At 37.5% G+C, this 12,411-nt stretch overlaps 1 protein-coding gene across 1 annotated transcript; it reads left to right on the top strand.

The window, feature by feature from the left end:
• The first annotated feature begins 2,700 nt into the window (after positions 1-2,700).
• On the top strand, positions 2,701-12,204 carry LOC106881879 (large ribosomal subunit protein mL51). The gene is made up of 4 exons (XM_014932398.3): positions 2,701-2,867; positions 5,761-6,038; positions 9,872-9,982; positions 11,937-12,204. Exons 2-4 carry the CDS (start codon positions 5,792-5,794, stop codon positions 12,155-12,157), a joined length of 579 nt encoding a protein of 192 aa, XP_014787884.1. The 5' UTR covers positions 2,701-2,867; positions 5,761-5,791; the 3' UTR covers positions 12,158-12,204.
• The last annotated feature ends 207 nt before the right edge of the window (positions 12,205-12,411 follow it).

Here is a 12,411-nt window from a genome sequence, read left to right as displayed (position 1 = left end):
TATCGCCTCAGATCAACCAAAGCCTTGTAAATTGATTTGATAAATGGAAACTGAAAGCAGCTCATCGTTTATATATATATATATATATATATATATATATATATATATATATATATATATATTATACATATATGTGTATGTCCTTGTGTCTGTGTTTGTCCTCCACTACCACTTGACAACCAGTGTTGGTGTGTTTACATCCCAGTAATTTAGCGGTTCAGCAAAAGCGACCTATAAATTAAGTACCAGTCTTAAAGAAGTAAAATAAGAGAGTTGATTCATTCGACTGAAAATTTTTCGATGTGGTGCTCCAGCATGGCCGCAATCTAATGACTGAAACAAGTAAAAGATATATAATATATATTTCTTTCCATTTCCCTCAACCAAATCCACTCACAGGGCTTTGGTTAGCCCGAAAGCTATAGTAGAGAACACTTATTTCTTTATTGCCCACAAGGGGCTAAACATAGAGGGGACAAACAAGGACAGACAAAGGGATTAAATCGATTACATCGACCCCAGTGCATAACTGGTACTTATTTAATCGACCCCGAAAGGACGAAAGGCTAAGTCGACCTCGGCGGAATTTGAACTCAGAACGTAGCAGCAGACGAAATACCGCTAAGTATTTCGCCCGGCGTGCTAACGTTTCTGCCAGCTCGCCGCCTGGCAGAGGACACTTGCCACGCAGTGAGATTGAACCCGGAACCATGTGGTTGGGATGCAAACTTCTTACCACACAGTATTTTTTCCTGTTTTAAACATCTGAGATTATGTTTCTTGAAAATGAATTCGGGAAAAAAAAAAAAAATTACGGACACTGTCAATAACTGAAACCACGGGAAAGTGGAACAGGGAACAAACCATCTCCTAGTTATTATTATTTAAGATTCGTAATCTTCGATACTTAAAAAATGTTGTTGGCGTATTCGATAATTTCAGAGTAATTTCCTATTTGATAAAATCATAGTTTATTTCAATAAAACATTTCAAAAATTATGTGTCACACTACGAACAGCGAGTAAAAAGTAAGGAAAAATATAAGACTTATTTTAAATATAGCTTCGCCCTAGACACATGTGAGAATTCATCAATCCACGGTGGGCACACTAAGCAACACAAGTCGCTGAATCTGACAAAGATCGAGCCAGTAATTTTATGCCCTTCATTGATTATCTGCTGATCTGTAAGTATTTCGTTGGGATTTACCAATAAAACGAGGAGCAGTAGGGCATCCATGAGATATGCTTAATCGAGTTGAAATGAAACTGAAACTAAAACAAATTCGATTTTACGAATGTCAAATAGAAAATTACTAATTTCAGATTCTATTTTATACGAATGTTGGTTCCACGTTTGTACCCGAGGAAAATTATCAATAACCCCAGTCACTTGGAAACAACTATTAGCTGATTTATTTATTTTAGCTTTAAACGAAGGCCTTACCTCATGTAAATGAGATAAACGTTAAAATGAAGGGCTGCCACAGAACGCGATCGGTCAAGGAAATTTTGTTTCTCTTTCTTTTGACTCCCACAAAGGGAGACAACAGCAATTTTGGTGGATTTGCACTAAAGGGAGACAATAACATCCGATGATCGAACTAATTTGAAAAAAAATTTTGGTTTTTTTACTTTTAAAGACGAATAAAAAAAATAAACTATTTAGATCATAATATTTTCTAATGAGTTATTGTAATAATTTAGTAACGTAGCCATTAATTGCTGTCGTTGAATTAACAAAATAATCTTAAATACTCGTGAATTTTTAAAAATTTACTTTACCGAATGACGTGTGCACACTAGAAAGACAAGACAAACTTAGTTTATTACATCTTCCAATAAAAAATAAATGTGGTTTATTTATCTCCTGATGCAAACAACACACATACATACATATATATATATAGTTTTTACAAGGGAAAAGGTTGACATTTACTTCGAAGGCAACAAGACAGAAACTACGAGATAACTACTAACCTTTTCCTGGTAAAAAAAAAAAACGTATTTGGTGATCCTTCGATTTACATTCGACTGTTACATAGGAAAAACACGCCTCTCTCTCTCTCTCTCGATATATATATATATATATATATATATATATATATATATATATATATAGTCTTACATTTATAATTTATACAAATATTTAAAATATTCTCACGTGTGTTAGCATATACAAGACTACCTTTTCAACAAATAAGTGTTATTGGACATATATGTGTGTGTGTGCAGGTATGTATAGAGAGCGGTGGTAGTGAAGGGAGAGATTCGTCTTAAAGTACATTAACTATAATAATAATAATAATAATAATAATAAAAAGATACTTCGATTCTTTACTGTAGTCATTTTGGTTATTTTCTATAATGTTTTTTTTTTCTTAAATCACGAACATCAAATAATAAGATCATTCTATACAAGCCCTTATAATAAAAATCTAAGACAAGGCTTTGTGTGTATGCATGCAAGGAATCAATAGACAAAAATAACGAAACTCTTAAGCCAACCTGAACGTAAAAACGATTTGCATATAAAATGTGCAAAGAGCAACAAATCTGAAGAAAGCAAAGAATTTTAATTTAAAAAGGAGGGGAAAACAACTCACCTGAAATATTAAAGACTCAGTCAGATCTGTATCAATGATATTAAATTATTTCTTCTTACTTTTCTTTTCAGATCAGTTTTAGAGGTTTATAGCGCAAACTAAGCGATAAATTATCTAGACGAAACAAACCGAAACTACGAAGCGTCGGGTGCAGTAAGGGATGCGATCGTAATTGTGGTTAGCTCTGTATAAAAAGATGTTTTCTTCTTACAAAACATGTTTTTAATATATTTTTATATTTAAAGCATTGAGTAACCTTCAGGTAAGTGGATATATATATATATATATATAAGTGTATTTTATTTTTATTGGAGATATCTGGATACCGTATTGAAATAACAATCAGAATTAAGATATATATATTTACGGCACATCACTCTATTCACTGGATTCATAAGTTGGTTGACCTTTCCTTGATGAGAAGTCTATGAATTCAGGAGTTGCTGGGGTTGTCTAACCCTCATCAAACAGACCTACAGGCCTATTATTAAATCGTTCCAGCCATGACCATCCAACGTGTTCATTGTTTTTAGACATTGTTTCTAAAACTTCATTATTTGTCGGCGAAAGATTGCCTATATGTCCTTGGTTTAAGATGGTAGGCCCTGTTTAGAGCGAGATTATTTTCTTTTCTTTAATTATTTTTCTAGGAAACGCGTCGAGCTGGTAGAATTGTTAGTACGGCCGGAGGAATGCTTAGCAGCATTTTGTCCGTCTTCACGTTGTGAATTCAAATTCCGCCAAGGTCGACTTTGATTTTCATCCTTTCAGGGTCGATAAAATAAGTAGCAGTCAAGCACTGGGATCAATCAAATCGACTTACCCACTCCCCGCGAACTTGCTTGTTTTGTGCCAAAATTTGAAATAATAATTATTTTTCTAGAGCTCATAATGTCGGTGATTCGGTTTCCATGGCTTATAAGTGGCCAAGATCACAACATTCCCCTCAACGAGACACCGGTCCGTTACAGGGTTGAAGGTCAGCAATTTTGAGGGACTCTTTTGCTGAACTGCTAAAAGATGTGGACAATCCAACACTGGTTGTCAAGCAATGATGAACAAATACAGGCACACACATATATCTATATATCTGTACTTTGGCCAAGTATCTTCTACAGCCTCAGGCCAACCAAAGACTTGTGATTGGATTTTGGGAGATGGAAACTGAAAGAAGCCCTTCATATATATAATATACCTATGTGTATGTCCCCTGCCACCACTTGAAAACTGGTGTTGGTGTGTTTATGACCCCTGTAACTTGGCAATTTAGCAAAAGAGACCAATAGAACAACTACCAGGCTTAATAAACTAAGTACTTGGGTCAATTCATTTGACCAAAAATTCTGCAAGGCTTGTCCCAGCATGGCCGCAGTCTAATGATTGAAATATGTAAAAGATATATGATAAAACAGACTCCAAAGAGGCTGGTGTTGGTCTGTGTTGGCAACTCTTCTGTAGTGAAATTGATAAAAGGAATACAGTTAACTTGCAATGAGGAAATCCAATATTTCGGACAGTGTCCTTCTTGAGGAAAAAATTGAAATGAGAGAAACAAATGAAAGACAGCAGAGTTTTACATCCTCCATCCAGTCTTTTTAACTTATAGAAAGTATACACAGTACTCTTTTTACTGATTTTACTACACACACACACACACACATATATATATATATATATTTAGTAGAAAGTGGGTTATACATCTTTAGATTGTATACCTGACTTTCTACTATAAAATTAAAGAAATAGACGGAACGCTGAACTCCAGACTAAACAACTTAAACAACATTTATTTACTTGGTAAAACATACATATCTTTAGTTATACATCTTTAGAGGTGAGAATAACGAGCTGTCGAGTATAAGACCGAAAGATGTAGGGAGAACTTTTAAACACACGTCCATGCTCAATCGCTGGCCAGCGTGAAAGAGAATGAATTGAGCGGGAAACGCTTGCTTGTTTAATTTTACGCATGCGCAGGCGTTACTACAGATATATATGCAATGGGCTTCTACACAGTTTCTGTCTATCAAGTCCACTCACAAGGCTTTGGTTAGTATGGGTCTATGGTAGAAGACACTTACCCAAGGTGATATGCAGTGGGGCTGAACCCAAAACCTCATGGTTGCCAGGCAAGCTTCTTAACTATATACACACATACACACATATATATTTTCATATCTCTTGTGTGGGCATCTACAGCTGCAGCGGATGCTGTACTACCATCAGCAGCTGACACAATTTCTTTGGGTGCAGATCCATGGTCTCTTGAGACTGAGGATGCCTACTAATATATATATATATATATAACTGATGATGAGTGTTTTGGGAGCTGCATGACATTACCCACAATATGAAGATAAAGCTGGACAGTGTCATAGTGCTCCCTTGCCTCTATGCCACAGAATGCTTGACCCTCTTCCGCAGGCCCTGATGCAAGTCCAACTTCATCATCTGTGCTCCATCTTAAATATTAGATGGTGGGATTCCGTTCCTGATGTAGAGGTCTTGCACCACACTTGGGTAGTTAGTGTAGAGGTCCTTGTTGCCTCATTGCGGATGCACTAGGTGGGACATGCTTGCAGGATGGAAGACAGCTGGTTCCCAAGGGCAGTTTTCTACACTGAACTGTGTCAGCATAGGAGCCATGGTACCCAGAGGTTGTGAACAGGGATGTACTAAAGGGACATATGAAAAACTTTGGCAGTTCCCCATTCCCCTGGGAGAGAAAGGCCCTGCCACATGGTGAATAACACCAATTGCTGAAGCTCTTTATTACAGCCATTGAGGAGAATACGTAAGTGCACATGGGAGGCATCACTTCTCGATTGCATCAAATAAATTTCTCTGCAGCAGATGTTATTGCTGCCTCAGGTCAAGAGCAGGCCTTGTCGCCCACATGAGAGCCTGCCAGAGATGATTTCTGAACAGAACAGTCAACACAGACCTATGACAGACAGCCAGTGAATATTGAAGCTGTAAAAACTTCAAAAAATGTTTCACATGACTGATCATCTTCACAAACTTGTGAAGTCTTTCCAGCTTCAATAAAATACTATTTTACTTTATCTTTAGCATTCAGATACTATTTTCTGCACCTTGTTATGCAGCTATACGATTGCATGTATGTTTGTATGATTTTTTTTTTTTTTTTTTAGTAAATATCTTCGTCAATAATTTTGTGAGAGAATGCTACTTTCACTGATAAAGAAAAATGGGCTAAATTTGGCCAGGTTCTTCGCTCAGACACCTCTACTGACCCAAGAGACTTCTGTACCTAAATATTGTAGTATTCTGAAAGTTCCAATCAGCAAGACTGCTATTCAACAGACAGCATATTCTACTGAAGTACGGAGCACAGATTCTGCAACAAATAAATCATATAAGACTCCAAAAAGGAAACGCTATGGTTATGAAGCAAAATATTTCACTGGAGGTAAGATTCTTTTATTCTTTTACTTGATTTGGTTATTGAACTGCTGCCATGCCAGGGCAATGTCTTAAAGAACTTTGGAAATATTTTAAGTCTGGTTTCTTTTTGTCCAACTGCAAACTTTGATAATACAAATAAACCAACATCAGTTGTCAACTGGTGGGAGACAACCACAAAGACACATACACATAAAACATATATATATATTCATAAATAGTAAGGAATTACCCCAAAACAATTACCAGTTTGCTCTAAGTTAGGTATTCAAAATAGGTTATTCAACAGTTAATATATAAATCCAATAATGTTCTCATAAGATAAGAATTTAAAGATATATTCCGTTGAATAATTCTGAGTATTGTACCTTAACCATATAGGTTCCCTGGAGTATATAATATCAACAATAATAATAAAGATTATTACGAAGTGGCATAGCGTTACCTTTAAATTCTTTTTATTTATACAGCTTTACATTGACCTACACATGTTTCAACTGCAGCGAATAGTAACTGTTGCAATTGCAACCCTGCTATAATACCAGTGCAGTTTCTTCAGGGTCTTTACTTTAATATCCTTTAATTTAACTGTTTAAAGTTTTTCGTTTATCTCCCCTGCATTGTATGATGTAGACTTGTTTGTTAAGTTAGACATGAACTACCTTCAATTCAAGTTTTGATTGGATAATCACTTATACTCCATTATTTCAAAACATTCTGTTATTTAGGTGTTGATTATTCATTTATACTGGGCAAATGTGAATTTCCTCATGTGCAAGTGTCTCAAAGCTTGTTCCTGTCCAGAATTTATTACATTATTCTTAAATGTAAAAATTTGGTAAAATTCTCCTAAACATAGGTCAGATATATAACAAAACTGGAAGTTGGAAAATTTTTTGGTATTATTTATTCACCAATGGTGAAAAATATTTGTGTATTAACAGTGTGTATGGACGCTTATGTACTTACTAAGGCATATACACAGGTACCTCAAAAGTAAATAGACACATCAATTTTGAAAGACTTATTTCCAGAAACAAAACAATGTCATTAGATGTACTTAATCTAGTGTTTTTAATGATTTAATCCATTTGTGTATCCACATAGATAAAACAATATAAGAAGGGGTGTCTATTTACATTTGAGATGTCTGTGTACAAAGTTGTTCTTCCAGTTACGCATACATAAACCAAATACATCCAACGTATATGTAAACTCACATGAGTATATTCCTGTGTGCAGTCCATGGCCCACTATAAGCTCAAGATTCAACGCAGGGAAGGTTCCGAGTGTAGTGAACACGATATAATTGATTTGTTCATCAATAAAAACCATGTTTGAAACAGCTGTAGTGAACCTCAGCCCCTTTCTGTTCTTCTTTCACTGAAGTGGACAATAAAATGTTCACTTTTCCATGCTTGCATAGGTCAGACAGATTTTGTTGAGGCCAGATGCCTTTCCTATCTCCAACTGTCATCTGTTTCCTAGCAAGTAATATTTCCCCATGTTTTCATGGAAGATAGGAAATGAGTCACTCTGCTTTTATGACAGTGGCACATGTTTACAACTATTGCACAATATCAAGGAGACACACACATGACAGCAAACTTCTTTCAGTTTTTGTCTCCCAAACTCACTTATAACTCTTTGGATGACCCAAGAGTTGTAGTAAAAACACTTGCTCAAGGTGTCACACCTTGAGCAACAGTGGGATGTGAACTTCTTAACTACACAGCTACATCTTTGTCTATGTTATGTATCAATCTATCCATCTTCTCTGCCCACTATTAAGGGAGGGGGGTCGGTCATTGGGGTAGGGTCCTCAGGTACCTCCTCTATAGCGTTCTATCAGAAGCAATTGTGATTAGACTTTCCATCTGGATTCCTAAGCATGACCAACTGAGACTATCTTTTACTTTCTTCAGTCATTAGACTGTGGCCATGCTGGAGCACTGCCTTGAAGAATTTTTAGTTGAACAAACTGAACCCAGTACTTTTTTTTAAAGCCTGGTACTTATTCTATTGGTTTCTTTTGCGAAACCACTAAGTTACAAAAATGTAAACAAACCAACACCAGTTGTCAGGCAGCAGTGGAGGAACAAACACAGACACAAAGGGAAGACACACACACACACACACACACACACACACATATATATGCATGCAGGGTACAGTGGGTAAACTGTCGTCTAAATTACGCAAAAATGAAAATAACATTGACATCTCATTTTAACAGATATATTTACCAAAATTACATAAATATATCTTGAGATACTAAAGAATAAATTTATTCAATAAAATCACCATTGGCTTCAACCTCCAGACGACTTTGGAATCTCTTGCAACAAGAGTTTTGTTGGTCTCTTGCTGAACTGTGCCCCACATATAGTGATGAAGGGGGTTGCAGTCTGGGGGGTTGGGTGGCCAGATGTTATGGATGATGTGATCACAGAAATTGTCTGACAGCCATGACTGGGTTCTCATGCTTGTGTGGCATGGTGCAGAGTCCTGTTGCCAGACATAGGGTCTTCCAGCAGCTACCCTCTTGACCCAGGGCAGCACTACCTCCTCCAGGTACTTGATGTAGGCCTCTGTGTTGAGTCTGAGGCCATGTGGGAAAATGAATGGAGGCATAACATTGCCATCACTAGTGATCACTCCAAACACCTTGATGTTGACTGCATGTTTGATTTTTGTCACTCTCTGTACATATTTTGGGGACATGACAAGCGAACGGTTATTCTGTGTGTTCCCTGTCTGATCTTGGCAGACATTTTTCTCATCTGTGAAAAACCAAAGCATGTTCGGTTAGAGGGGACACTTGAGTTTGTTCAAAAGCTTCGTAGTGTGGTCTTTCCTCTTGTCTTCTTTGATGGCTTGGGATAAAAATTGGCCCTTTCACACCTTGTATGAGGAATACCGAATGTCTTCATGCACTACCTGCTTGATAAGAAACTCAGACACTCGCATGTCCCTGGCGATGGACCTGATTGACTTGAAGGGATCATTGTCAATCATGGCCTGGATCTCACCAACAAATTCAGGAGTTCTTTTCTTATCAGAATGATCAGAATGAGTTTTCCGAGCTGCTGTACCTTTGTAATCACCATTAGATTCTTCCAACTCTTTCTGAATCCCCTGCACTGTCCTCAGACTGACACCCAAACACTCTGAAATGTTTGTATTAGAGCTTCTGGTGCCAAGTAATACAGCATGTCATTTCCAAATTTTTGGAAGAGTGAATTGTGTCATGGTGCTGTTTTTCTCACAAACAGTGCCCAACTGACCCTACAATACTGTGTAGTACAGTATAATCAAAAACAAACAATGCACATGTGTGAAATCAAAATTATAAAATGGCAACAATTTATCTATCACACCTTGTATACACACACACACACGCACACAACAGGTTGTTTTTCAGTTCCTGCCTACCAAATCCACTCAGAAGACTTTGGCCAGCCTGAGGCTGTAGTAGAAGAAAACTTGCCCAAGGTGCTATGCAATGGGACTGAACCTGGAACCATGTGGTTGGGAAGAAAGCTTCTTACCACACAGCCTTCTTCTTAGTCTACTCCTAGGTCTTCTGCCAGTTGGCTTGACTTGAAGAATCCATCTTGTGATTTTTTCCTACAACATTCTATAGTACCAGGACTGTGACATCCCAATGTGAAGTAGTGACTGAATCACTACTTCACATTGGGAGACTTTTTGGCCTTTGACCTGTGCTATGTAAAAACATGTTATTTATTTTTGATTATTGTTTGCTGTGAATAGAACAAAAAAAATTTGTTTTTTTAATGTTTTTTTTTTCTTTCTTTCACTATATCTGATTTGCAGGACTTCTACCTCGCCTTGATAGTGCTAAACCATTGCAATCACTGAAAGCATATGAAGTTCCAGAAAACTGGGTAAAAAAGAAGGCTTTGTTTGGACAAAATGATTATATTGGTAAATAATGTTTTTCTTACCTTCATCATCATCATTGTTGTCACTGTCATCATTATCATTTAGCACCTGTTTTCCATGCTGGCATGGGTTAGACAGTTTGACTGGAACTGGTAAACTGGAAAATTGCACGAAGCCCCAATCTGTTTTGGCTTGGTTACTACAGCTGGATGCCCTTCCTAACACCAATCACTCCACAGAGCTTAGTGGGTGCCTTTTGCATGTCACAGGCCACAAGATTTCACACTGTGCAAGAAAGAAGACTGTGCTGGTACAGTCATGTAATGCATATGAATGAAGACAGTTGCATCAAGAGGTGCCAATATTTAATTGTAGAAGGAACATGTGGAAGGTGTAGACCCAGGAAGACATTGGACGAAGTGGTGAGAAAGGATCTACAGACATTGGAACTCACAGAGGGGATGATAGCAGACTGAGACTCCTGACAGTTTGCTGTGCTTGAGAAAACAAGCCAAGCTGAGTGAAAGCATGGTTGTTCTTGCTTACAGACTTGTCCCCTGTATCCCTCTCCAGCTGTGCATTCCTAATCTTGTGGGCTCATGGGTGCTTGTGCTATGTAAAAAGCACCTGTACCAGTGCCACATAAATGCATCCACATCCATGCTGATGCTACATAAAAGCACCCAGTAAACTCTGTAAAGTGGTTAGCATTAGGAAGGGCATCCAGCCGTAGAAACCATGCCAAAACAGACAATTGGAGCCTGAGCAGTTCTTCAGCTGACCAGCTCCTGTCAAACTATCCAACCCATGCCAGCATGGAAAACATGTTAAATGATGATGATGATGTGTCTTCTCAAGCACATCAAATCGCCTCTTTCTTAATTTTAGATGTTTATTACTAGAATATATAAATCAAAATTTATATGTTGAAATTCGTATTGGATGTGCTTAATGGGTATTTTTTCTTATTTTGGTCACAATTTGGTCTTTGACAGCTATCATATAAGCTGTGTGGAGGCACCTGACCTTGTGGTTCGGATGTTGGACTCACAAACCTAAGATTGTGGTTGCACTTCCTGGACCAGGTGATGTGTCGTGCTCTTGAGCAAAACACTTCATTTCATGTTGCCCCAGTCCACTCAGTTGTAGAAATAAGCTTAGCTTGGTGAGGGATGGGCTCTGCCAGGCTTTCTCGCCCAAGATATGCTGCATGGCTGCGACACCTCAATGACTCCCCAAGGGGTTAAGGGACTTATCAATATAAGTTGTACACTATACCAATGGAGGATGTGAATTCAACTGTTCAGAATTGTGAAATCCGTCATAGTTCATTAAGATATCTTCCTGCTGCTGATGTTGATGGTGGTTATATAGTGTTACACATAAGCTGCCAAATGTAGCCAGTGATCAGAACCGGAAACTGGATCCAATAACAAGTATACAAAGACACAGAGAACACTAGTCTGAAGCAGCTTCTTCAAACCAGCAGTCTTTGAACTTGGCTCTGCAAGTTGAATAAGCATTCAAAGGTATCATGCCTTGGGATGAGATACAATTGCTTCCAAAACATATATGAGTGAACCTCTAATTGGTCACTCAACTTAGTAGAAAAAGCAGCCAAATCTCCCTATACTCACTTCAGCTTTAATAAATATAAACGATGCATTAGTTAATGTACACTTCCATATCTCTAAGATGTGATGATCCTTTTGAGCAGTGCTCCACAACCAGTATGCCATGGCACACTGGTGTGCCTCAATGTAACCTGAATGTAATTTTTCTCCTTATACTTTTAGTTATACTTTTGTTCAAGTGTGCAGCTGAATTTTGAAAAGGATATAAATGTACTGCAAGTGAAAAAAGGTTGTAGAGCACTGCTCTTGAGCAATAGGTGTCTATGATCAGTGTTGGCCTGGGGTTAAACATAATAAACTTTGTTTGTATGTCTCTGTGCATGTATTTTGATACAGTCTTTGATTTTTGTTTTTGTCTTTAGATATACTGGGTGATGGCAAAGTCACTCCAAAGGAATTGATCCGTGGTCCACCCTGGTTGAAAGGATTCAAAGGAAACGAGATGCAGCGATTAATACGTCACATTAGATTTGAAGGGCATCATTTGAGGTTTTATTATCCCACAAAACATCACAATATAAAAAAGAGAATTAAATATCTTTATAAATTCTACAATTTCCGTCGGCATAAAACCAATTATTAAAACCAATATTCAAGTTTGGTTATTAAATGCTTTTTCCTTAAAAATGATTTTTGTTTTGTTTGTTCACTCATTTTCATGTTTGCTTTCCCATGGAAGCATAAGTTTGAATAGGGATTTATTCTGAAGTAAGATTTTACAGTCAGATGCAATTCCTGCCACTGCCGTTGTTTTAACGTTCTCTTTTTTATGTTTGACTGGGTCAGATAGATTTTACTTGTTTCAGCCAGTAGACTGTGGCCATGCTGGGGCACTGC

This window comes from Octopus bimaculoides, chromosome 24 (genome assembly GCF_046866305.1).
Source record: "Octopus bimaculoides isolate indiv1 chromosome 24, ASM4686630v1, whole genome shotgun sequence".
In the NCBI taxonomy this organism is placed as follows: Eukaryota; Metazoa; Mollusca; class Cephalopoda; order Octopoda; family Octopodidae; genus Octopus; species Octopus bimaculoides.
Note: the sequence above shows the minus strand (reverse complement) of the source record. Positions and strands in the feature narration are given on the sequence as shown.

What these genes read in the sequence shown, in the direction of transcription:
- LOC106881879 (XM_014932398.3), top strand. Translation starts at nt 5,792, where the DNA reads ATGCTACTTTCACTGATAAAGAAAAATGGGCTAAATTTGGCCAGGTTC. An exon ending in AGCAAAATATTTCACTGGAG is followed by an intron (nt 6,039 to 9,871) that starts GTAAGATTCTTT and finishes TCTGATTTGCAG; the next exon opens with GACTTCTACCTCGCCTTGAT. An exon ending in TGGACAAAATGATTATATTG is followed by an intron (nt 9,983 to 11,936) that starts GTAAATAATGTT and finishes TTTTGTCTTTAG; the next exon opens with ATATACTGGGTGATGGCAAA.